The following is a 24,137-nucleotide window of genomic DNA, read 5'->3' as shown; positions in this document are numbered from 1 at the left end:
TCTTCTCAGCCTTGTCTGCTCTGGTTGCTCCTGCCGGCCTCTACATAATGTTTTAAACCCGGAGCAGTAGGAAAGACTCCCTCAGGCCTCCTCCTCTTCACTGCACTGAAGCACGAAGTGATGCTCCATCATCTAGAGGAACTCTGTTGCCACTGGTCTGCATCACCCTGGGCTGTGGTATGGTCATTCCTACGACTCTTGGCCCCAGACAAGGGTTATGGCAAAGATTGCCCTGCTTAATGAAAGCAAAGCAGACCCCACACAACAGAAGGGATTTTTCTTTGCTTGTAACTGGATTGCAAGGACAAGGCCATGTGTTTGCTCTATAGGTTTAGGAATTTTTGTTTGTTTGTAATAAGGTGTTTTTTAAGCTCTGCTCTATAATTTCCTGCTGGGTCATGGACTAATTCTAAAGGATCCATAAAAGCGAGCTGAGAAAAACAGGCTCAGCTATTCCTCACTGCCATCTGCTCATCTGTCTGAAGGTCTACAGAGGGCAAACATAAAGAATTTCACATGTTGTGCAACAGCTGCAAACACCTTTGGGAAAAAGTCTCTGTGGATGGATCAGGTAGGAAAAGCCTGAATGAATCCCAGCTCTTGTGTGCCAACAGCTGCACCCCAGGATGACCATAACATGCCAGATATTCCCCTCGGGTATCACTTGAACGATACCATAGGAGGGTAGAGGCTAAATTTTATGCTGGAGATACCTCCTCAGTGTGTTCAGAGACAACTCTTCACAACCAAAGCCACTCACCAGACAAACTGTGGTAAATCACAAAGGCTGGATAAATTCCACCAGGCTAAGATGGTAACGAACATTATGGCAGGTGTGGCTATGCAGTGAGCAGAGGGCCAGAAGAGCAAGTAGCACTTGTGCAGGCACTAGTATTTGTGGTTAGTCGTAAGGACAAGTTAATTACAGTTCAGTACAGTCGGTGAGCGGGCGTCTGAGGAACGGCTACCCAAGGCACACTGCCAGCTCCTCTCCCACCGCAGCAGCCGGCTTGGAAAGCAGGAAGCGGCGCTGCGAGGGTTATGCGAGCAGAAGACGGCAAAAAAACGCTCTTCAGCCAGACACCGCACCGGGGGCTTGGGAGAAAAGCCCTCCCGGGCCCAACCGGGAGCCGGGCCCAACCGGGAGCCAGGCCGCGGTCCTTTCCAGCGGCTGCCCGCGGACCCTACGCAGACCAGGGCTGGCGCTGGCCTGCGGCCCGTCACGGGGCAGACGCGGTGCCCGGAGCGGTGCGGGCCGGGCCGGGCCGGGCCAGGCCAGGCGGTGCCGCCTAATGTAGCGTCCTCCCTGCCGGTCGCCATTAAACCTCACGTCACCTAGCAACCGCCTCACGTCCGCCTGACGGGACGCATCACTGGGGGCGGGGTGTTGAGGGGAGCGGGGCTCTATGGGGGGAGAGAGGAGGGCGAACGTCACAGGTCGGAGGCGGGGTCAGCAGGGGACAAGATGGCGCTGAACCGGCACCACTCGCAGCAGGGTGGTGTCGTCATCCCCAATGCCGAGAGGTACGGGGGGGAGCTGTGGGGAACGGGGCCGGGGCGGGCTGGTGGGGGGGGCGGGGGCTCCTCATCCCCTGTCCTTGCAGCGGGGCTCAGCCGGGGGCTGTCGGAGCGCGGTGGAGGGAGGCAGCGGGTCCCCGCTGCGGCGACTCCTGTCCCCTCCCGGCTCGACCCGCCGTGGGGGCTGTGTTATTATCATGGAATCACCATACCATGGAGTGGTTTGGGTAGGAAAGGACCTCTAAGTTCATCCAGTTCCAACCCTCTGCCACGGGCAGGGACACCTTCCACTAGACCAGGCTGCTCCAAGCCCCCTCCAGCCTGGCCTTGAACACTGCCAGGGATGGGGCAGCCACAGCTTCTCTGGGCAGCCTGTGCCAGGGCCTCACCACCCTCTCAGGGAAGAATTTCTTCCCGATATCTAATCTAAATCTTCCCCTCTGTCAGTTTAAAGCCATCACTCTCTTGCCCTGTCCCTACAGACCCTTGTAAAAAGCCCCTCTCCAGGTTTCTTGTAGCCCCTTTAGGCACTGGGAGCTGCTCTGTGGTCTCCCCTTAAGGAGCATCTCTTCTACAGGCTGAACAAGCCCAGCTCTCTCAGCCTGTCTTCATAGCAGAGCTGTTCCAGACCTCTGAGCGTCGTCATCACGCTCCTCTGGAGTCAGCCCAACAGCTGCATGTGCCTCTTGTGTTGTGAGCCCCAGAGCTGATGCAGAACTGTAGGTGGGATCTCACTAGAGTAGTGTAGAGGGGGAGAATCCCCTTCCTGGACCTACTGGCCACACTCATTTTGATGCAGCCCAGGACATGGTTGGCTTTCCGGGCTGCAAGTGCACACTGCTGGGTCATGTTGAGCTTCTTAAGTGGGAATGTGCTGGGGCAGGCAGCGGGGAACAGGCCTGCTGGAGTCATCAGAGCAGCTCCATCTCCACTGTTGAAGTTCATCGGTCCTTAGTGCCACTCCAGCAAGCACGCACGTTGAAGAGTGAGCTGCCATCACCTGCAAAACACAACAAATGGTTTGGGTTTTTTTATGTCATGCAACCAGCTAGTGATGTCAGAGAGACAGAGGCCACTGAAGATAGGAGTCTGAATCACGTGAACTCAAAGGAAGGAGAGCTTGTTGTCCAGGTTGAGACCTGAGCAAAGCGGGTCCTCTCCTCATGAAAGCACAGGCAGCTGCTTGATGCCTGCACTCCCCCTGAGTGGGGATTGACAGACCAGCTCGACAGGCTTGGGCTTTGGTTTGGTTGTGTTCGGGTGCTCCTGACATCCTGGCCTTGGCTTGAGAAACCCAGTAAAGGATCATTGAGTGGATTTCCTGTTGTTTACCAAGGATGGTAAACAATAGGAAAAAATAGGCTCCAAAAATATGCTTTAGATAATGTTGAGCTCACAACTGACTGCTGGTACTTCAGTCAGTACTTCTCTGGCATGTAGAGCTCTTGCTGGCTTAAAGGAGATCTTTCTATCCCTTGACCTCAAGCCATTCTTCAAGGTGCTACTTAGTCATAGGTGAGTGCAGCATGGCTCCATGGAGTGCACAGCTCTCCTGTGACAGCCCTGGATGGGTATGCAGGCAGCCCATCCAAACCAGTTCAGCAGCCTCATTATGCCCAATGGTGCTTGCTGCTGTGTGTAATTTGTGTGTGTGAGTAGCTGGGAAGGAGTAAAGTTACAGTGACTATGCAGAAATTATTCCCATTGAGGCAAACTGACGTGAAATGCTGCTACAGGACTTCGTTGAGGAAGTGTTCTGGTAAGATCCAGGCTGTTGAGGAGCTATTTAGCTTAGAAGAAATGTTTACCCTTTGCATTTTGGAAATGGAAAGGGCTCTTTGCAGTCTCTTCAGTCTATCCCTCCCAGCCTGTTTGGGAAGCTGCACCTTGTTCAACTATGAAGTAATTTCCCAGTAGAATTTCTTGGTCAGGCTAGGTTTTTCTCTCATTAAAGCTAGGGTTTTTAATGTCTTCCTCCTTGGCTGGCTGCATTTTTCAGATACATCTATACTGTTATGCTTTTCCCTAAAGAGCACACAACCCCAAACTGCAGGGCTTTGGGTTGTTTTCCCATATGGTAGCCCTGCTGATTCCTCCCTTCCCCCAGTAATTTTGCAGTTTCCTGGCTTGATCTGACTTCTACAGTGTGCTGATCAGAATACATCAGGATTACTTTAGACCCAGCCTCTTCAGGCTTGTGTTGGATTAAGGGCTTGTGTTTTCTTTTTCCAGCTCTTGAATCATCAAACACCTCAGATCCTTCTGTCACTGTAACACACTGTTAGCACTTCAGGTTTGTCACCCTAAGGCCCTTGTGTTTATTCTGCAGATTTTCTTACTAGGTGGTATGTTTAGGATCTGCCCTGCACATTCATGGACACGATCTCCCAAACTGACTCATTTTTCCTTAAAATAGGTTTAATTTTCCAGGCATCTCCATCCCCTTGATGCTGCGGCGATCACAGTTCTCATCTGGCTTTGTGTCATAAGCAAACTTTTCTCACGTTCCTGTAGATATCCAACAACAATAACCTTGTTGCTGACATTACTGGCTCCTCATTTTGTTGCATAGCATGGTGCTGTTTCTTACAAATACTTACTTAAATCATGTGAAGCAGGGTCAGCAGTGTGGGTATTAGTGAAGCAACTTCCTCAGTTTGCACAGTGGGTGCGGTCTTACAGCAGTGCTGTTTTCCAATGTGGTGGACAGTGCTGGATTTGAGCACAGACTTGGAGAGAGAGGCTTGCTCTAAGATGATACCTGGACATCAAGGGGGTGGTTTCAGATACCTCCACCCTTTCTGTGCCCTGATCTTTGGGCTAAGGGTCTTCTCATGCAGAGAGAGGAATTCCTCAGCCTGATGGTTTGGGAGGCAGAAAGAGAAACTGTCTTTTAAATCTTCCCTCTGTGGAGGAGGTGGGAGGATTGTTGTCACAGGTGAGAGGATGAATTCTTCACTTCCGCATAAATTACCCATCTGTGTTCAAAGGACAAATGTCAGGGCCCCCATCAGAACTGACTCTTTTGGGATAATACTCATTGTTTCTGGTGTGCTGTCCCACTCCCTGCATGATGGGTGTGTGGGTCAGAGCTGTTGTTGAGTTTGTCTCTCCAATTTGTTTGATTTCCTCCTCTAGTGTTCTCAAACATTGTAAAGATGTGGAGCTCTCCTTCAGTGACGTGACGGGCAAGCCTGAAGCCTTCAGAGGCACCAAGAAGGGGATGCTTTATCTCACCCCTTACAGAGTAAGTCTGATGCTAGCAGGGCTTCTTCTTTATCAAAGGATCTTGTAGACTTGAGACCAGAAGCCTAGCTGGTGATAGAAGAAGTGACTTTTGCTATGGGAGGAACCACTGAGAGTACTAGGTAGGAGAAGGGAAGGTGGAAATGGAATAGTTCATGCTTGTGTCACAATCCCAATTCCCTACCAAGTCATGTGCAGTCCTGGATATTGTTGTCTAGAGAATGTATTTCATATAATGTGTCAGTCAATATTACTTTCTTTGAAAACTATCATAGCTTATCCTTAAAAAGCAGCTGTTGTGGTTTAGACCCAGGCAGTAACCCAGCACCACGCAGCTGTTTGTTCATCCCCTCCTTCCCCCCATCCCCCGGGCAGGATGGGGAGGAGAATGGAAAGAATGCAAACCCCATGGTTTGATATGAGAACAGTCCAATAACTAAAATAAAGGAAGATATAGTGATAATAGAAAGCATACCAACAATAATAGTAGGAAACAACAAGGGAAGAAATGAAAGCTCAGAAAACACAAGTGCTGCACAGTACAATTGCTCACCCCCTGCTAATCGATACCCAGCCTGACCTGAGCAGTGATCTGCCCTTCTAGGTGACTCCCGCCAGTTTATATACTGGGCATGACGTCCTGTGGTATAGAATACCCTTTGGCTAGTTTGGGTCAGGTGTCCTGTCTCTGCTCCCTCCTGGTTTCTTGTTCCTCTCCTCACTGGCAAAGCATGAGACTGAAAAGTCCTTGGTTGAGGTAAGCACTACTTAGCAACAACTAAACCATCGGTGTGTTATCAGCATTGTTCGCAGACTAAAGCCAAAACACAGCCACTGCACTAGCTACTAGGAAAGAATTAACTGTTGGAGCTGAACCCTGGACAGCAGCACAATAAAATTCTCTAAATGTGCACATGTGTTTTAAGTGGTTTATGATTTTGCAACATAACACACTTCAGGTGAGTGAGCCATGTGCCATCAGATCCGTTTGGGATCCTGCAGTATTAAAGCTGTGAAATAACAATGCCTACTGATAGCAGGAGTTCAGTTATTCTTTTTGGATGCTGCTACAACTAGAACTCCATGACCACCCTTTGTACCTAATTCATATAATTCAGAGGTGTTCTCTCTTGTCTTGCAGATGATCTTTGTGTCGAAGGGGAAGGATCCTATGCTGTCTTTCATGATGCCATTTTATTTGATGAAAGGATGCTCAATTGAGCAGCCTGTTTTCTCTGCCAATTACATCAAAGGACAGATCCAGGCTGAGGCTGGAGGTATGTGCCTGTGCTCTGTAGACTGAACTCTTCCCAAGTGTTGAAAGTCCTTTTCTGTTGAGCATCACATACCCAGCTTATGTGCACAGGAAAGATGGACAGAGTAGCTGTGGCAATACAGCTGAGATGTCCTCACTGAGGTAACTTGTGTCTTCTGGCCTTTAAGGCACTGCTTCTGTGTTACTTCCTTCCCCCAAAGCTGGTAACTGACTTTCACAGGATGACTTTTGTTTAGTCCTGTAACTTGTGTCTTGCTGTGTATGTTGCGTTTACTTGGTTTCCACATGTGCTTGTTTTTTCCTGTCTTTGACCTAGAAGGGGAAGGTAAGTGACCGAGTCAGCAGTCATTGGTGTTGATAGACAGGATTAACAACACTTTTGTTTTCTGGAGGTCAGTAACCACTTACCAACTTGGGGATGTTTGCTGCAGCTAGGATGCTGCTGTATATCAGTGATTTAGCTTTGTTCTCAATTTGGTGACGAAACTGTGTCTGAGCTTCCACATGTCAAATAGATTTTAAGTATTGGATTTGATTTAAATCTTAGCTTGAGTTGCAGATCCTGATCTGTGGTCCACTGAGGTCAGCAGTAAAACTTCATCCGAGGGCTTTTGATTAAAATCCTCAGTGAATTAAGTGTTTTTTCTTTACACTGTGTTCATTATTATGTTCTGTTAAGCCTTTCAGGAAAGAACAAGACAGCCTAGTATCTACAGTAGGCTGCTTCTATATAACTGTAGTGGGGATTGTCTTCTAAAGGGTAAAGAAATAAATTCCTGATCTTCTTGAGATTGAGATGCTATTTTGGGGTCATCTGCTAGCAGTGCCATGTCTTTTTCCAAAATAATTGGAGTTTTAGCTGGTTTGCTGTCTTGCCTGCTACTGAGGAGATTGTTTCAATTCTAATTTTCTAATTCTCTCTCTCTTAGGTGGCTGGGAAGGGCAGGGGACATTTAAACTGACTTTCAACAGTGGAGGAGCCATTGAGTTTGGACAGCTAATGCTCAAAGCTGCCTCTAGTGGTAAGGGATCTTCAGAGTTGCAGTTCCCCCTTGGCTGAGCTGGTTAGAGTAGTGCTCTTCTTGAGCTTCGTGGGGAAAAAGGGTACCCGGTGCACACTTCCACATTTTTTTATGTATTTTTTTAGTCTTTCCAGGGGAATTTTTGTTTTCCCTTTGTAGAATCATATCATAGAGTGATTTGAGTTGGAAGGGACCTTAAAGATCATGTGGTTCCAACCCCTGTGCCATGAGCAGGTATACCTTCCACTAGGCCTGGTTTCTCAAAGCCCCATCCAGCCCCATACTTCCAGGGATGGGGCAGCCACAACTTGCAGTCCTTTTTCTTTATTTCATCTTAGTGCCTTTTGCAGTCAGAATATTCTTGGGTTTGTGCTTCTGAGGCAGACCACCTTCTTCTACAGAACCTTGTTCCTCTTGCAATACAATTGAAATATGTGATGGTGAAAAATTGATTCACTCAGCTCAGTTCGGTAATATTGGAGTAAGATGGGGAGATGAGAAAAAATGCATCTTAAAAAAATAACTTCTACTTAAAACTTTCGAATGGAGGAAGAATGTACTTTATTTTTGATAAGAAAATTTTCTTTTTAAAGAAATGTGCATTTAAAGATATACTTTTTTTTTTTTTTTTCCCCTGATAAGAAAGTTTGAGGAAGAAGCAAAAAGCACCCTACTTGCTTTAGAAAGGTCTTTCCTCCAGCAGTGGGAGCTCTGTGATAGCACCTAGTACCTGATAGCTAGTGTTTTTGTAATGGGCTTCCTTTAGCACCTTGTGAACTTGCAGCGAGGAGACTGATGCTTTTCAAGCACAGCACCACTCCAGGACTGCGTAGTGAATTTAGATGAAGGGAAGCAATGCTGCATGAAGAGGACTGTTTTCCTTTTATTCTATATGCTTAGCTGTAACAAAAGGATGTCTGGCTTACTAAACACGTGCTCCTTAGCTTCCAGTGGTGTTCCTCTCCAGAACCCTGGCTATGGCTATACACCTTTTCCTGGAGGATATGCACCCACCCCACCTGCTCCTGGGGGCTATGCAGCTCCTCCACCACCAAGCGGACCATATCCTTATGCACCACCTCCGATGAATGCGTATGGACCTGCTCCACAGCCCATGGGATATCCATATGCCCAGACTCCAGGTTTGGAAGTTGTGTGATGATGACTGGCAGGGTGTGTTTGGTGTTAGCTGTAAAGAAATCACAGTGGTATGGTGGGGGTTACTGTCTCTCTATTTGCAGGTGGATGGGAGGTGAAAATGTTGTTTGTAAATGGTGCTGCTGCTTGGCAGAGAATAGTTGCCTGCTCGCGTGTCAAATCCCTGCTGTGTGCACCCCTGCCAAGCCACCAGAGCTTCCCTCACCACTGCTCTTGTCTAGAACCAGTATGCTGCTGAGCCTGTGAGCTCTCTTCCACCTGTCCCATTGCCACGGTTCAAAGCATCCAGTCCAGTTTCATCTTTTTCAGGTATTTACCCACCACTTCCCACCATGAGCCCCATGTTTGTGCCACCTCCTCTACCCCCCTACTCTGGGCCATCTCCTGCAGGACCCTCAGCTTCCACAGCCTCCGTGGGGCCAGGGATGCCAGGTAAGTGAGACTTGGGGGCTGCCAGAGTCCGGATGCAGAAGGGTACTTGGGATTCGAGCTGTGGGTGGTGTTGTGGGCACAGCATGGGGTGCAGAAGCTTTTGTTTCTGGGGCTCAGAGTTGTCTTGATCTATTATTTGAGGTAGCAGAGGGAGAGGGGAACCGTTCATCTCTGCACTGCACTGCTTGTGGTCAGCTCTTGCCAGCTTGCAGCTTTCCCAAAGCTCTGAATTCTAGCCCAGCTTGCTGCAGTTGCTGTTGCCTTTTTGGACCTTTGTTGCCTCCTTGAAAGAGCTGCGGCTGTGGGAGAAGGCTCTGGGACTTGGGCCAGTGCCTAAGGCATGTAAGATGGCTTTTTCTTTCCTTTCTAGGGGACAGTAGGGCCATGGAAGCCACTTCCAGTGCGTATTACAACTCTGCCAACCCACACAATGTATACATGCCTGTGGTAAGCACTGTGCCTCTGATCTGCCTGTGCCTCCTTCCTCTTCTTTGCTAGCAGAGACAGTGGTTTGCTTTCCTAGCAAAGTCCACTGTGCCTTCATACTGAATGTGCACAGAAAGTATGCGTTTTCCTGGGAGGAAGGTGTGGCTGTTTGTCCCATGTTAAATCTTCAATCAGGAAAGGAGAAGCACCTTAAGACTTGTTCAGTAATAGCCATTTGATATTTGTGTTGCTCTTAAAGGCATAACAAATTTGCATGGGCACAGAACACACAGAGTACTCTGCTTCTGATGGGCCTGAAAGGGGGAAGAGTTGAAGAGTTAAAGAGCAGCAGGTCACTTAAGGAGGAGAGCATGTGGGTTTCGCTCATTTTCTTCTGGGCTGTGTGGAGACAGGGATGTCTCTCTCTGTTCAGTGAGTGGCAGGTGGTAGGTAGGCTGTAGCTTACACAGTGGTATGTGACAGCTGATCTGCCTGTGCCCTTCACTGCCTCGTGTGGCTCTGGTGGGCTGGAGACCGATGGAGCAGCAAAGCTGGCCCTCAGCCCAGAGGTTTGCTCTCTGCTGGGTCAGAGCTGTCAACATCAGCAAAGCCCTGGGACTGTGGTGATTAAAACAAATTAAATGCAATTTTAAACATGGTCTGTTTGCAATAGGCCATTTGTTGGCTGGGTTTGAGGGGACCTTCACTAGAAACATTGTGGGAGGCAGCATATATCCTGGAGTGTACTGATACTAGAGAGGAATGGTGTGATGAAATGACAGCTTAAAACACAGCTCCTGGCTCGCTCTGTAGCTCACTGGAGAGCAGTTGTTTCTTGTAAGCCAAGCCTGAGAATGCCTGGGAAGAGCTTGTCGTGAAACAAGTAGGGTTGTTGACTCCACTGTATCTCCTTCCAGGATCAGCCACCTCCTTATACACCTCCTGAGGATAAGAAGAACAACTAGCAGAAGGAAATTGCAACCAGCCTCCCACAGTCTGTCCCCGAAGACAACTTGGCTGTCCCTACCCCCTGGGTTAGCGTATCTCTAGGTGTCTTTGTGTATATACAGTATATGTCGTGATGGGCAGCTGAGCACCTGCCCTTAAACACTCAGTCAGTGGCAATACAAGGTGGAACAACAGCACTTTCCTTATTTGCTTTATCTCATGGGGTCAAAGCACTAACCTTTTGCTCTGCCATTGGCTTGAGGAGAGAGATGGACTTCATATTAAACCACCACTATACCACACCACTAATCTAGGACTAAAATATGAAGGTTCTGGGATCTTGGAGTAAAACTATTTGGAATGCCAGACTTTTTACTTCTGAAGCACCATCCAAGAGGAAAGATACAGAGAGCCATGAGGTTCCTTGCATAGACCCTTGGGTGCCCCAGAAAGGTGTTAGGTTTCCTGAAATTCTGGCACAGTTCAGCGTGAGATGGGACTCTGGACATTCTGTATTGTGCTGGAAGCGTGTTTCATGTCCTGGACTAACAGACATGGGGTGACAAACTTGGGAAGTTCATACAGAGAGACACTGAAGCATTTGGCTATGCAAGAGGAAAGGGGGTGGGCCTCACTCAGCCTGGACACTAAACAGAAAAGCAAACAAAGGCGTGCTGCAGGGCAGTGAGCTGACAGACTGGAGGTGTGGATCAGTCTTCCCTCCCCTCTCCTAGAAGCAGGTCCTGTGTCTGTGCAGTGATCCTGTGCTGCATAATGGAGGAGACAAGTGCTGCGCGGGAGGCTGCTTGCCTTGGAGCAAAATCTGTTACATTAGGAAGATGACCTGGGACAGGTCATCACCTTGTCAGGAGATGGGTTCCACAGCTCCCTGTGCTGAGCAAGCTTGTGCTGTCTGCTGGCTCCGAAGGGGGAAGTGGGCCTTGTCTTTTCCTTCAGCCACCGCACCCAAGTGCTGGAGTATTGGAGCTGGGGTGCTTGGGGGGTGCAGAGCCCTCTCTCGGGTGGGAACTGCTGCTTGGTGTGGGTGTTACTGATGCTCAGCTCTCTTGCAGGGACTGGCTGCTCAGCCACAACCTTTCCTTCTTCCTTAGGGCATAGTGACATTAAACCTGCTCTGAAGAGAGTCTCCCTAGTCTGGTGGAGATACTTGTGATCCTTTGTGTAGGGAGTGATCATGCTTCTTCCTACAGCCTTCCTACCTTCACAGTGAAGGGGAAGGAGTGTTTTCCTTCTTACTCCCCTGTGTGCCAGGGCTCTCCTGTAAATCAGGCTTGTATGACTTGCAAGTGGAAATTCCTAAAACAGCCCTGCACAGGGGGAAGGAAATTTCCTTATCTATAAATACCTTTTAGGTCTGAGTTAGAGATATTCTAATAACTCTGTATTTAAAAAGAAGAAAAAAATCAATCATGAATGTTTGTAACTTTTTGCATTGCACTTTAATACAGGAGTGTTGATACCTTTAGCTGCCTGGTTACTGCTGTGTGCGTTGGGTTGACCTTCATTCTTGCCTTCTCTCTCCCTGGTGTGTGGCTAAGCTGGATCTGGAACCAATTAACTGGGGGAGAAGAAGGTGGGGCTCATCCTGTAGCTGCCTGGGGAGGGTGGAAGGCTGGTTCTTGCCTTTGCTCTCACCCGGATCGCCAGAACTGGCCTGCGTTCATGTCCTGGGGGCAGGGACAACACTGCACTTAGCAGGGGCTGGGCCATCACCCTGCTATTCACTGCAGCTGTGTTTGTAGCGCCTCTCCTATGTGCATTCAGTGCCAGAGGGAAGGTCTCTCTTTTAACAGGAACTCCTCACTACCCAGTTTTTTCCAGTGAGGCAAAAATAAATACATGGTAAAGGAAAATGGCAGGTAATTGTGCACTGTGAAATCTCTTTCCCTTTGTACCAAGGAAAGCTGTTGCCCTGCTGAACACGATGTAACTATTGGAACACAAGTTCCTACTCTGCATCTGTCCAGTCTCTGACAGGAAACCAGTTCTGTTTCACAGCATAGGTGTTCCTGTTTTGAGGTAATGAGCCTACATTAACCAAGCAGCTATAGCTAGTAATATAAATAAACATGAAACAAGAGAGCCTGGGACCCACTTCCCCTTTATTTCAATTAATTTGTCTCAATCACTCCCCAAGAACCAAGCCAACTCCTGTACACAGACATGAAGTGTGCTCATCCTTTCTCGTCAGCACTGCAAGCATCACGTTCAGTATCTTGCCGCTGCACTCAGAGAACATTTCTGGAATTGGCCAGCATCAGCCATTTGGTCCTGCAGGAACCAGAGTTCTGGGATGACCAGGAGCCCTCTGGCATCTGAACAGAAAGGGGAAACTTGGTTTTGCTGATCTAAAATGTGGTGTTCCCCCAGTCTGAGGCTTCATGTTATGTCTGTCTCCCTGGGCTGCAGTCCTGAGCAGCAGTCTTCATGAATGCTGCAGTTATGAAATCCGGGGCAGTTGGGGTAGGCCATGCCTCACCTCAAACTCCTCCATAGGATGTGTGCTGTACAAAGGTGAAGCAGTTGAGGGCTTTAGAGTCTGTCCCACTGCTCGCTTGCATTTTATTAGTGTAGGCTCCTTCTCAGAATGGAGCTGTGGATGTAGCTGCCCTTGGGAGGAGCCTTTCCCTGAGAAACCCTGAGTGTCCAGCCTGCTGCAGGAGGCCCTGAGCCCCCTTTTAGCAGGAATCTCCTGCTAGATCAAGAACAGGATGCAACTTTATTTTGGAGACACCATCAGCTGAGTGTCAGCATCCCCCCTACACTGCTTCTGCACAACACCCTGCAGCTCCTGGGGCTATAGCACAGCAAGACTGTTGGGGTTGTGCATGGTCAGTAGAGGTTTTTGCTCTGCTGTACACAGATTCTAGAGGAGCTTTAATACAATGCTAGCATGCATGCTAGGCTGTAGTAGTGCTGGCCTCCAGGCTGCTGGAGCCGGATCAGGCCTGCAAAGACTGTGCACAGGACCATCATGTCTCCAGGAGCTCTTGGTCCTGGGATGGGTACACAGGATGGGTGCAGCCCTATTGACAGCCCCTTATTCTAAGCCAAGCTGCTTATAGCAAAGAAAAGAAGGTGACCAGGTCTGATCCTTGAAGCTATTGCCATCCATCACACATGGAGGGAGGGGAATCACTACCCTAGAAGATACAAAAGCATCCAAAGGCTTTATACAGGTTTAGTTCAAACAGCCCCGCAACAGTCAGTGGTCCCCAGCCTGAAGCAGAGAAACGCTCAGGTGTCAGAGCTGATGAACTAAACCAGTGGCTGGGCTCTGCTTGTATGGAATCTTCCACAGGAGGACCTCAGAAGGCTTTGCCATCACTGAGGAACTATGCTCTGCACACCCTTAGGAGGTGGCAACAAGAATTGCTGCTTCACGCAGACTGAGCGGACATCATCAAGCTGGCACCAGAGGAACAGCCACCCCCAGCACTGCTGGGCACACCACCGAAAGGCACTTGTGCAGGGAAGAGCCACATGCCCCAGGCACGGTCTCACAGCCCACTGCGGCACGGACCCACACCCCCTCCGCTGAGCCCTATCACAGGAGGACCGGGCGGAAACCCTCGCGGGGGGCTTGCTGTCTGACAATGCGCCAGGGCTGTGCCACAGGGGACAGGTACCACATCACCACCCCCGAGGGGTTAACAGTGACAGAGAAGTTGTCCCCCGTCTTCAAGCCTCTGATGATCTCCCCGCTGTACACATCTTGTACCTGGAAGAGAGAGATGGTGGCTACCAGGATTTCCACACACCTTTCATCTGGAGCGCCAGCCGTGGGCACTGACATGGCATGGCAGGACAGGGCACAGCAGTGGGCAACAGGAGGGTGACACAACGTGTGGCTGCCCTTCATGCTGAAGGCAGGGAGTGGGAGCCCTTCCCTCGCAAAAAACACACAGGGTGGCAAAGGAGGGAGCTGGCAAGAGAGGGATCCAGGTGCTGTGGGGTATGGGGCTCACCTCATACACAGCATCCTCAGGGAAGTGGAGCTTGGCCAGGCTGGTGGTGTAGACGTAGGGTATGTCTGCCCTCCGGCTGAAGAAGACAAGGGCACTGGCACCCTGGGACAGTGGGCGCAGGAACACCTCGATGAGGGACTTCTCCTGAGGGTGGGAATGAGCGGGTGAGGCAGAGCTCCTGGGATCAGCACTGGCCCACAGACCTTGTCCTGCAGGATTGCTACACCAGCAGATAGCGAGCTCCCACAGCTCTCCTGCTCATGTTCCTCTGCATCACTTCCCTCTCCCTCCTTATTGTGACACCCTGTGCTGCTCCTGTCAGCTCTCCCAAACACATCCACCTTCCTCCTAACCTTGACAATCCTGCGCCCTTGGATTCCCAGGGGGTCCTGGTTGATCTGGATCATCAGGCGGTTCTGCAGGATCTCCCTGGCGCTCGGGGAGATGGTGCGGAGATCCGTGGACATGAGGAGCGGAGCTGCCATCACTGTCCACAGGGCCATTTGAGAGCGTGACTGCTCGTAGCTAAGGCCAAAGTTTCCAATGACGAGCTGGAGGGGAGAGGCAGAAAAGGGTTAGAAACTTGTCTGCTTGTCACCCTCAGTGATGCTGCAGCCTGCTGGGAGTGAGCACGCATCAGAAACCCTCACACACTCTTGCTTCCCCTCCAGAAGCCTACCACTGCTGGGACAGCTCACCTCTGCTAGGTGCTGAACCTTCAGCACACATTCAAATGCACTCTCTAACACCCTTCGCTTCACCATTACCCCCAAGGGCAACATGAGCTTTCCCTCTCTGCAGCAATAGGGCTCCTGCCCCTGGCACTCCTTTTTTGCCCTGCCCCTACAAGTAGATCACTGGAGGTCCCCCGTCCACAGCACCCAGCCGCACCATGTCTGGGTCATTCCAGTGGCCAGGGCCAGCTGCTGGCTGCAGCACGTCTTGATTTGCGAAGAACCAGTCCAGGATGGAGAGCACACTGTCCCAGGAGTCCTGGATGTCGTCGTAGTTACGCCACAGGTTGCAGACTTCTGCCAGGATGGTGTAGTTCACCTGGAGAGGAGCACAGGGTCAGGCAGGAGGGAGAAAGGACTCAGTCTGCAAGGTGGAGGAGAAGGGGCAGCCACACTTGTTGAGAGCTGCAGCATCCAAGAAAGGTCTGAAAGGCAGAGGGATCTGGAGAAGGGCAACATCACGTAGTGAAGGAGGACAGAGTCATACCCCAATATGACTGGGCACATCCCGCTACAATAAGATGTCTGGCAAAACAACCACAAATGCCATGTGGAAATATGACCAGCTGCAAGAATGAGGGCAGCTCAGGATTCACTCAGAAGATGTAAGAGGAAATAAACACACACACTCAGTTCTCAAGAAACATTACTAGGAAGAGCATCCTCTTTCATGCATTTAAAGAAGACAGGAACCCTTATCAGAAGACTGTCAAGATCAACCAGCCGAGTGGGGTGGAGAGGGCATGCCCCAGGGCCTTTTTTCCCCAAACTCCAATCACTCAGCATGCAGGGAACCCCAAGTGTCCCAAATGCCTGGCAGGGAGGCCATGTCCTCTCCAGGGCCCTGCTGCAATCCTACCAGCAGGGTTTAGAGCCCGGCTCCAACAACAGCTTCCCCGAGGGCACAGGGGACATGGGAAACAGCCACTGGATGGGACACCCCTCACCTTGGGAGGGAGACCCCCTTGATACGCTGGCCAGCTGCAGGAGTAGACGATGGGGTGGCCTGTGGCGTTCAAAGCCCTCGCCATTTCTGGGTAGCCTTAAGGAGAGAAGGTGACAACCGGTGAAGGGGAGAGCTGGCAGCAGTTTGTGTCCCAGCCTGCCTGGCCAGCCTGGCCTCCTGCCTCACACGAGCTCCAGGGCACCCCAACTCCCTCCTCTTTGCCCACGAGCCGCAACAGGAGACTTGAGGGAAGAACCGGCTGTTCCAGCGTTGCTGCGGAGAGCCAGCTGCCCTGACCAGAGCAGCAAGGGGAGGAGTGCCAGCTGGCCGGGGAGCTTTTACCCTCTGCCTGCTCCTCTCCTGACGAGTAGCACCCGTCCAGCTTCAGCATGTCCACACCCCACTCTGCAAAGGTCTGGGCGTCCTGCTTCACGCGGTCCAGTGTGGTGCCTGGGTAGCCCCCGCAGGTGAGTGTGCCCAGGTCGCCGTAAATGCCCAGCTTTAGGCCCCGGGCATGGACCTGCGGGGAGAGGAGAGCTGCAAGGAGGGCACGAGGGGGATCCCCTGTGCCTCCCAGAGTCCTCCATCCACTCCCAGCTCCTGCCATGGCAGCACGGGGATGCAGGGATGCCCACCACACACTCACGTAATCAGCCAGAGCTTTAATCCCCCTGGGAAACCTCTCAGGGTCAGGCACCAGCCGTCCTGCTGCATCCCGCTTCTTAGCAGACCAGCAGTCGTCAATGTTGATGTACTTGTAGCCCAGCTCCCTCCAGCCATCCTCAGCCAGGCGGTCGGCCATCTCGAAGAACAGTGTCTCGCTGCAAGTCAAGGGGATGGGGACACGGCAGGCTGAGACCCCACAACCCACCATTTCGTGCCCCACCACTCGAGGCAGACAGCAGGACTTCAGGTCTGTCAGAGGGCTCTGGAGGGTTGGTAGCTGCAGGGCTGGCCTGGGCCATACGGCAGGGTCTCCAGGCCTCCCGTTTAAACCTCGTCCGTGCCCCGTTCACTGATCTCAGAGAGGGAAAGCACTTCCCCAACACCCCGCAAAGACCAGCACCGGGGACGCCCAGCACCGAGCTCCCCACCTCCCGCACACCGTGCTTCCCTAGGTCCCACCGCGGTCCCGGTCCCGGTCCCGACAGCCGACCCGACCACCCTCTTCTCTCCTTCCCCGGCACCACCCCCTGCACCTCCCCAGGGCAGACCCGAGGCAGACCCGAGCAGGCTCCCTGGGGCAGGGACGCAGAGGACAAGCGCTCCGTGCAGGGAGGGGGTGGCAGAGCCCCGGGCAACCCCGCGGTCCCGCTGACCTGATGCAGTTGCGAGGGTCCGCCCGGCAGTCCACGTTGCAGCGGAACCTCTCCCAGGCCAGCCAGCCCATGGGGGGGGTGAGCGCCAGACCGTTCTCCAGGGCCTCCGACGGCAACGCCAGGGCCAAGGCCAGGGCCAAGGGCAGCCCACTGAGCACCGCCGGCCCCATGGCTGCCGCCGGGACACAGACTGCCTCTGCCCGGCCCCGCTCACATGATGCCGTTCGCGTCACCTGACCGACCGGTGGCACCTCCCTCTCTGCGGGCCCCTCCCCGCTGTGCCCCGCGGGCGCTTACACCCCGGGGGTATCGCTCGCTGCGCTGTGGCACCCTGTCAGCATTGCGCCCAGCCGGTACCGCACCCCGTCGGCTGTTGCCCCCCACTGCCATTGCCCCCCACTGCTGGCACCGTGTCACCGCCGCACCCCGATAGCTACACTGGGAGGAGGGGGGAAGGGGTTAGGCCCCGAGTGGGACCGCAGGGGTGCCCGGAGGTGCGGGAGGTGCCGCTGCTGCCGGCGGGGCGGTGCTGCCGGCGCGGCCCTCCCCCGACCCGCCGCGGCCGGCCCCGGCTGCCGCGCACCACCGCGCACCGCCGGCAGCGCCGCCGAGCATGAGCGGCTCGAGGTGAGCCGGGATGGGGCCCGCGGTCCCGCCGCCGGGCCGAGGCGCCGGGCGAGGGCCGGAGGGCGGCGGTGGGGCGGGAGCGGGCGGCGGGGCCGGGCCGGGGCCGCGGCGCGCCGTAGGTAGGCGGCAAACACAGCGAGGCACACAAAGAGACAGAGCCCAGCACCGCACACACACACGCGGGATCCCCGCCGCCCCCCCGGGTCAGCGCTGCCGTGGGCCAGGGCTGGAGATGGCTCAGGGTGCGGCGCTGAGGGCGAAGCACCCCCGGGGAATGGATTCTGTTCACTTTCCAACGGGGGGCTGTCCCCAGCCCTGCCGTACGAGCCCTCATGGGGGAGAAGGGCTCCGGGAGGGATCCTGGAGAGTGCTCAGCCGTGGGGAGGTTCCCTCACCCGGATCTGGCCGGGGAGTGGCGGCTGTGGTTTGCTTTCAGCATAGTTCTGTGCGGAGTTTTAGCCGTTGGACACCCATTTGCAGCTGTAGAATCACCAAGGCTGCACTCACTGTGTCCTTCGGCAGCACCAGGCCGAGTTGCCTGCTTGGGGCTCTTCACACAGCACAGCCTGTGCTCCTACAAAAACCAGACCAACCCCCCAGGAGCACTGGCGTTGAAGACAGTGCGAGTGCCCCTCGGTTTTGCCCCCCTGGTTTCCAGAGTCCCCCGCCTGCACTGCCCGTCCCTGGCCACTCTTGTGCGCCAAGGGTCCCAGCTTGCAGGGGTGGGAGTGATATAGCTCTTTGCTCTTCTATTCCAAAGCTTTGTGACTCCTTTTCTGCCACCTTTCCTCCAGCCAGGGATGGGGCTCGGCACGGTGAAGCTTTGGAGGCCCTCAGCAAGGGAGCAGCCTGCCCAGGGAAGACAGCAAGGGGTTGTGGTCTGACCCGCGCAGCCGGTACGGCACCGTGCACTTCACTGACGGTGAACCTCCTGGGGCTGGGGGTGCTGCTGGTGGGAGGGCTGGTGGGGACGGATGGCCCTGCATGGAGACGGGGAGCAGGAAGCAGGTGCTCAAACGGAGGTCCCAGACCCCTTGGGTCTGAAAATGCCCTCCTTATCCTGCCCTATTAATGAGAGCAAAATTAATGTCTTGCAGGCACAGAGGCAAATTTATTTGATGTGCCACATAAAAACCCAGCAAAGTAGGTCACTTGTGGAATAGGAAATGAAGCAGCAGTGTGGTCATTCCTGGAGAAGGCAGGTGCCTTAGTGGTGGGGCTCTAGTGATGACTTCCCTCGCTCTGCAGCAGCGAGGAGCCAGCCTGCTGTTTGCAGGGGTACTTGCTGGGGTAGACACTGTCCTGTAGCATGGGCTGCTGGCGTTGTGTCTGCTTTTCCCAGTGACAGGCCCGGGACAGGATCATGCCTTTCCTGGCAGGGTGGCTAAGATGCTCCTCACCCCAAACCAATTTCTTCCCCCTCTCTTCCTCTTCTAGGCAGGGCGATGAAACTGAATGAGCGGAGCGTGGCCCACTACGCTACCTGCGACTCACCCACTGACCATGCTGGCTTCCTCCGCAAGCGTGTGGAGAGGCATCACCACCATGCCCATCACCACCATGCCGCCTCCTACCAGCGCCGCTGGTTCGTCCTCAAGGGCAACCTCCTTTTCTACTTCGAGGAGCGGGAGAGCCGGGAGCCCGTGGGGCTGGTGGTGCTGGAGGGCTGCACCGTGGAGCTGTGCGAGGCTGCCGAGGAGTTCGCCTTTGCCATCCGCTTTGATGATGCCGGTGCCAGGGCTTATGTGCTGGTGGCCGATGGGCAGGCTGCCATGGAGGCCTGGGTGAAGGCTCTATCACGGGCCAGCTTCGACTACATGCGGCTGGTGGTGAGGGAGCTGGAGAAGCAGCTGGAGGAGGCCTGCAAGAGCTTGGCTGCTTGCCGCCATTCCCCGCGGAGGTCCTCCTCCTCCAGCAGGAAGAGGCACCTTTCCAACCCTGCCTTGCTGCCTCTCCAGGAGAAGCCTGCCGTCCTGGAGAATGGTTACTCCACGTGGGGTAGTGGTGGTGCTGTCCCTGGGGGGGCCACCTGCCCCGACCGTGATGGGGGGCAAGTGAAGCCCCCACCCCTGCCTCCACGCCGGCGCTCAGCTGCCAACAGTGCTGCAGGGTCCCCGGCACCCGGCCTCTCACCAGGCATGACCGAGAGCCCAGTGTCACCGGAGACAGCCTGTTTCTCCAAGCTGCACGGCTGGTACGGGCAGGAGATCGCAGTGCTGAGGCGGGAATGGCAGGAGAGGCAGAAGAGGGGACACCCATGACCGGGGACACGGGGTGTGAGCCGCCAGCCAGCCAATGCACAGCAAGCTGTCTCCCATGCGGGAAGAGCAAAACGAGGGACACTGCTTGTCCCCTGCCCTGGTTGGTGGCTGAGTGTGCAGTGTGTGTGTGCTTCATAGGGCATGTGGGAGGAACATGAATCTTCCCCAGACCTCACGTTTCATTTCCCTGAAGCTTTATACAGCTGGAGAGCGTGTAATACCAGCAGAGCTGCCTTTGAACGCTCCTCTGCTGGTGGTATGAGGTGTGGAGGGGGCCCAAATCAGCACATATGCAACGAACTTTACCCAATGGGCTTTGTCCCCTGCTGCCCTCGTGTGGTCGATGCTATGGGTGCTTCCTCGCCTGCCTTTGTTTCACACTATTTTTTGGTTTTGTTTCTCAGCATGGGAGTTTGCACAGGTCAGCATTTATTATTGTCTGTGGTCTTCCGCCAAACTTCTTCTGCCTTTGCTCTTTCATGGCAGATAAGGCTGGGCTCTTACGAAATGCCTCCAAAAGGGCACCGGCCCTCGCAGGTGCTTCCAGCCTTGTGCCCCTCCCCACAGGACACTGTGAGATGCTGCGGCTGTGGCTGGCCCAGCAGCTGCAGCAATGAGGACTGGGCTCTTGTGTCATGCTGGTCTTTTTTTTTACTTTCGTATGCACTAACCCTCCTCCCTGCTAAATCCTTCAGGATGTGGATTTCATGGGCTTGCATCTGTCTCTTTGGGTGCCCGAGATCAGCAGCAAGGCTGAAATGGAGACATCAAGCCTGGTCTGAAGGAACAGCAAGGACCAGAAGCTCCCAGGGCTGATCTGGACTCTGTTGAGCGGTAGCCAAGCCTGTTAATATCTCCATGACAAGCCTGCCTTGTTCTAAAACAGGGACGCTAAAGCCTCTTTGCCTGGGCAGGGATGAATTTCTCTGCTCCTGCTAAGTGCCATGTAGGGCTCAGCCGGCTCACTGGGCAGCATGCCTGAGACGGTGCTCACAGCCACATTCTTGCACTGTTGTGGCTCTGCCCAGCTCCGGGCAGAGCTGTGCAGTTGGAGGAGTGGGGAGGAGGAGAGGGCTGCTCCCACAAGTCGGGGTGTGGGAGTGAGTTACAGGTAGCATTGACTGCATGTCAGCAGTGTCTGGGCTTGCCTCTCCAGCGTCAAAGCTGTATCACTGCCTTCTACCAAAGCCAGCACCCGACCTGCCAGTGCTTCCCTCTGATTTCGTGTCAGCATCACTCGGCTGATATCCGTAGCATGTCCCATCCTCCCAGCATGAGGAGTGCACCGGAGAGGCATGCCTGTCGCCTTGCTGCAGAAACAGACTTGTCCTTCAGTAGTTCAGAATCCTTGGCCATGAAGCAGATGGTACAAGTAGGTGGGTGCTGTGTCCAGGGGCTCTAACACCCTGGAGATGGAGTTTATAAATCCCCTCCCTCGCAAGGGCTGTTTCTCAGAACAGAAAAAATATACAAAGCAATCTTGTGCTTCTTATCTACCAGTGTTAAACCTGGTTTTATTGCCCTGTTTTATTAAGGAGCCTTGCTAGGAAACCAAGAGGCAGTTTCAGGTCATGATGTGTTGGAATCTATTTGCCTTTCTGGAGTTACATGCACTCAGCTTAATACTTTGCAATAGCAAGTAGAGATTGCCAGTGCAGAAATCAAAAAGACTTCCATTAACTCTTGGTGCCTTTGAAAACATACCTCTGATAGTTTTGGATGATGAGCTTCCAGCCTCCTGCCTAATTATAGCTCGATGGTATATTAGAGGAGATCAGATCTTAAATCAGATCTTTCAGATGCAATTCTGGGCAGCGGACGTGTTACCTTCACATGCGAGCAATGCAATCCAGTCCTCTCCAGTTTGTGCCTGTTTTTCTTCACAGTAAGGATCTTTGAGTTCGGGAGGATTCTTTTTATTCTGCTTTTTTAAGTGAAAACAGTTCAGAAAAACGAGGAGCAGATGGCCACGGGCCAGTGCCCAGCCTCTTTCAGCAGCCCAACTGGCTGGACTTAGGGGCCAGCGCTGCCTCCCTACCTGCTGCTTGAATCGTTCAGTGCTGCAGCATTCCTAGCTGGGAACCTGTGCCCTTCCCCATGTCATGGCAGCAGCATCAAGGGATGGTGCTGCTTGGTGCCTCCTCACTCTGAGCGTGGGTATTTTGGGACCAGCATCGGATTTAGCAAGCGTTTTTCAGTGGTTATTTTTTCTCTTCCATGTAATACAGAGGGAAGAATACTCCTGATGCCTCAGACTTACATAAGGCAGTTTGACAGTAAAGATTTAACTTCCAAAATAAATCAAAAGGTGATGGCAGTTCCTACATGAGACCCAAGAATTGTGAGCGCCTTGAAAGGGAAAATAAATTAAGAAAGCCAGTTCTGTCAAAACTGGAACCAAAACTGTATTATTCATTTAAGGGCAGTTTCACTTTTAAGAAGCTTAGTTTGTTTTAATAAGCTAGGATTGTGCTAGTAACACTACTAAAGAGCTTATATTTAATGCTTTAATCTGTCCCATTCAAATGGCACAATTTGCACGCTACCTGCCTTTACGTTATCACATATCCCAGCTAAATCCTCGATCCTGCAAATGAGGCGCTGCTCTCTGCCTTCCGTCTGATTGCATTTGGAGTAATTCTGTGGTTCATTCTGCAGCGCCAAGAAGGAAATGGCTGAATCCCAGTCGGTATTTGTCCTCAGCCAAGCTGTCCATGCCCGGGTCTCTGCTAGGTCACCAAAGTGCTGGGTGACTTTGGATGAGCTTGGTCAGGGCTTCCTCATCATCCTGCTCATGTAGCAGGGATGGCCCTTTTGTGAGTAAAAAGAGCTGTAATTGGAGTCCTGCTCAAATCTGTTTGGGAGTACGGGGTTTTTAATGACCGCTGCCACTTGCTTCATTAGGCAGGAAGCACCTGTGTGCTCCGCCACCTCCTCTGAGATGGAGCTATCAAACCAGCTTTGCTGAGACTCGCTTGTGCTGCCAGTGCCTTTGAAGCAGCCCCTGGGCAGAAGGTCGGGATTTCAGCTTCCTGAGATCACACATGTATCTGGCTAATGGGGTATCCTATCTGTCAGCCTGCAGGCACATATTGTTACGGGAAAAGCAGAGAATTTTCATTGCACATTGTCCCCCACAGCAGAATAAGACTGATTGCCACACACAGTTTTTCTCCGGTCATTCAGGTTTGGACTGTTTCACCTCCTGCCTTTGCTTTCCCTTATTATTTTTTAAAGCTAGAAAACGTCTGGGCAGCATAGGACAGGTTCCCTCGCAAAAGGGGAGCTGAACACTAAAGCGGGATGGCTACTGAAGTCAAATCATTTTCAAACAGTTCTATTTAGCATAATAACACAAAAGAGATGGGACAAAAATGCTTGAAATTAAAAGAAATTGAAGTCTGAAAGGAGGGCAGTTCTGCCATGGCCTTTGTAGGCTGTGCCAAGAAGGGCTCTCAATCCTGCTAAAATAGTTGGCGGAATCCTTGTATTTTTCTGAGGCTGGAATTTCACATTGCGACTACTGTTTTATTTCTGAACATTTATCTTATTATAAACCAACATTTTTCCATTAAATCCAGGTCCTAGCAGGTTACCATAGGAAGAGTAACCTGACGGTTTCACCCATGGACATTCACGACCAAGACCAGATGTTTTCCATTAAAACAGCTACCAAATTAATAGTTTGGAGGTGGTGTACTCCCGATCTTACCCCTCTGAACTGCCTTTGCAGAGAAGCCTCAATACCCTGCCTAAAGCTCACAGGCAACGCGTGGAGCTCCCGTGTCAGGGGCACCTTTGCATCACCAAATGGTTACCGGGCAACACTATGAGCAACCTGCAGAAACACTCTCACCTCTTTGAAGTGCTTATATTTTATGTACCCATGTATCTTTCTAAGAGGCGGTTTTGCATGCGCCTTTGTTTTACATGCGGAAATTGTATTTTGCATTTCAAGACGTTTGTATTTTATGCCGTGAAGCCAAATAAACCGTTTTGATTTGTAGCCTGTGCGCTGCCAATGGAGGTGTGAACCCCCAGCGTCCGCGTCGGCAGGACCTGCCCGTTTACAGGGTCACCCGGCCCGGTTCTCCTCCGCCGAGCCTTTGCGGGCCCTTTACTGGAGCCCATAAAAGGCTGCCCGGCTCCATCCCCACCAGTCGCACCGACACCAACGCCCACCAGCTTCGCTGGGCACCGGGCGACGCAGGGCCCCGCCCCACGCATGCGCGGCG

General features: G+C 52.6%; 3 protein-coding genes across 10 annotated transcripts; 2 read left to right on the top strand and 1 right to left on the bottom strand.

The window, feature by feature from the left end:
- The first annotated feature begins 1,435 nt into the window (after positions 1 to 1,435).
- Positions 1,436 to 11,512, top strand: WBP2NL (WBP2 N-terminal like). 3 transcript variants are annotated; one of them, XM_080616334.1, is made up of 8 exons: positions 1,436 to 1,524; positions 4,657 to 4,765; positions 5,906 to 6,041; positions 6,970 to 7,062; positions 8,007 to 8,204; positions 8,530 to 8,652; positions 9,023 to 9,099; positions 9,996 to 11,512. In XM_080616334.1, the coding sequence occupies exons 1-8, from the start codon at positions 1,466 to 1,468 to the stop codon at positions 10,041 to 10,043; spliced, it is 843 nt and encodes a 280-aa protein (XP_080472460.1). In that variant the 5' UTR covers positions 1,436 to 1,465; the 3' UTR covers positions 10,044 to 11,512. The 3 variants fall into 3 exon arrangements, with proteins under 3 accessions (XP_080472460.1, XP_080472459.1, XP_080472461.1); XM_080616335.1 differs by lacking the exon at positions 1,436 to 1,524 and adding an exon at positions 5,369 to 5,521; XM_080616333.1 differs by lacking the exon at positions 1,436 to 1,524 and having other exon boundaries at positions 4,574 to 4,765.
- A 625-nt stretch (positions 11,513 to 12,137) lies between these two features.
- Positions 12,138 to 17,235, bottom strand: NAGA (alpha-N-acetylgalactosaminidase). The gene is made up of 8 exons (XM_080627923.1): positions 17,015 to 17,235; positions 16,342 to 16,516; positions 16,038 to 16,215; positions 15,697 to 15,791; positions 14,907 to 15,068; positions 14,369 to 14,566; positions 14,016 to 14,159; positions 12,138 to 13,768 (listed from the first exon to the last, which is right to left on the bottom strand). Exons 1-8 carry the CDS (start codon positions 17,182 to 17,184, stop codon positions 13,595 to 13,597), a joined length of 1,296 nt encoding a protein of 431 aa, XP_080484049.1. The 5' UTR covers positions 17,185 to 17,235; the 3' UTR covers positions 12,138 to 13,594.
- Positions 17,236 to 17,516: 281 nt separating this feature from the next.
- On the top strand, positions 17,517 to 24,038 carry PHETA2 (PH domain containing endocytic trafficking adaptor 2). Of its 6 annotated transcripts, none has more exons than XR_013957025.1 (4): positions 17,517 to 17,641; positions 18,436 to 18,537; positions 19,079 to 20,002; positions 23,484 to 24,038. XR_013957025.1 is itself a non-coding variant. In XM_080619389.1 (4 exons), exons 3-4 carry the CDS (start codon positions 19,087 to 19,089, stop codon positions 23,488 to 23,490), a joined length of 756 nt encoding a protein of 251 aa, XP_080475515.1. In that variant the 5' UTR covers positions 17,517 to 17,641; positions 18,436 to 18,537; positions 19,079 to 19,086; the 3' UTR covers positions 23,491 to 24,038. The 6 variants fall into 6 exon arrangements, 4 of the variants coding, with proteins under 4 accessions (XP_080475515.1, XP_080475512.1, XP_080475513.1 ...); XR_013957026.1 differs by having other exon boundaries at positions 19,079 to 21,278; XM_080619389.1 differs by having other exon boundaries at positions 19,079 to 19,835.
- The last annotated feature ends 99 nt before the right edge of the window (positions 24,039 to 24,137 follow it).

Source organism: Psittacula echo, assembly GCF_963264785.1.
Source record: "Psittacula echo genome assembly, chromosome: 1".
NCBI lineage: Eukaryota > Metazoa > Chordata > Aves > Psittaciformes > Psittacidae > Psittacula > Psittacula echo.
The sequence above is the reverse complement of the archived record's forward strand: the minus strand, read 5'-3'. Positions and strand labels throughout refer to the sequence as shown.

What these genes read in the sequence shown, in the direction of transcription:
- WBP2NL (XM_080616333.1), top strand. Translation starts at nt 4,589, where the DNA reads ATGATGGGTGTGTGGGTCAGAGCTGTTGTTGAGTTTGTCTCTCCAATT. An exon ending in CGTGGGGCCAGGGATGCCAG is followed by an intron (nt 8,653 to 9,022) that starts GTAAGTGAGACT and finishes TTTCCTTTCTAG; the next exon opens with GGGACAGTAGGGCCATGGAA. An exon ending in ACAATGTATACATGCCTGTG is followed by an intron (nt 9,100 to 9,995) that starts GTAAGCACTGTG and finishes ATCTCCTTCCAG; the next exon opens with GATCAGCCACCTCCTTATAC.
- NAGA (XM_080627923.1), bottom strand. Translation starts at nt 17,184, where the DNA reads ATGGGGCCGGCGGTGCTCAGTGGGCTGCCCTTGGCCCTGGCCTTGGCC. An exon ending in AGGAGAGGAGCAGGCAGAGG is followed by an intron (nt 15,792 to 16,037) that starts GTAAAAGCTCCC and finishes TCTCTCCTTAAG; the next exon opens with GCTACCCAGAAATGGCGAGG. An exon ending in CTGAGGATGCTGTGTATGAG is followed by an intron (nt 13,769 to 14,015) that starts GTGAGCCCCATA and finishes TCTCTCTTCCAG; the next exon opens with GTACAAGATGTGTACAGCGG.
- PHETA2 (XM_080619386.1), top strand. Translation starts at nt 19,087, where the DNA reads ATGAAACTGAATGAGCGGAGCGTGGCCCACTACGCTACCTGCGACTCA.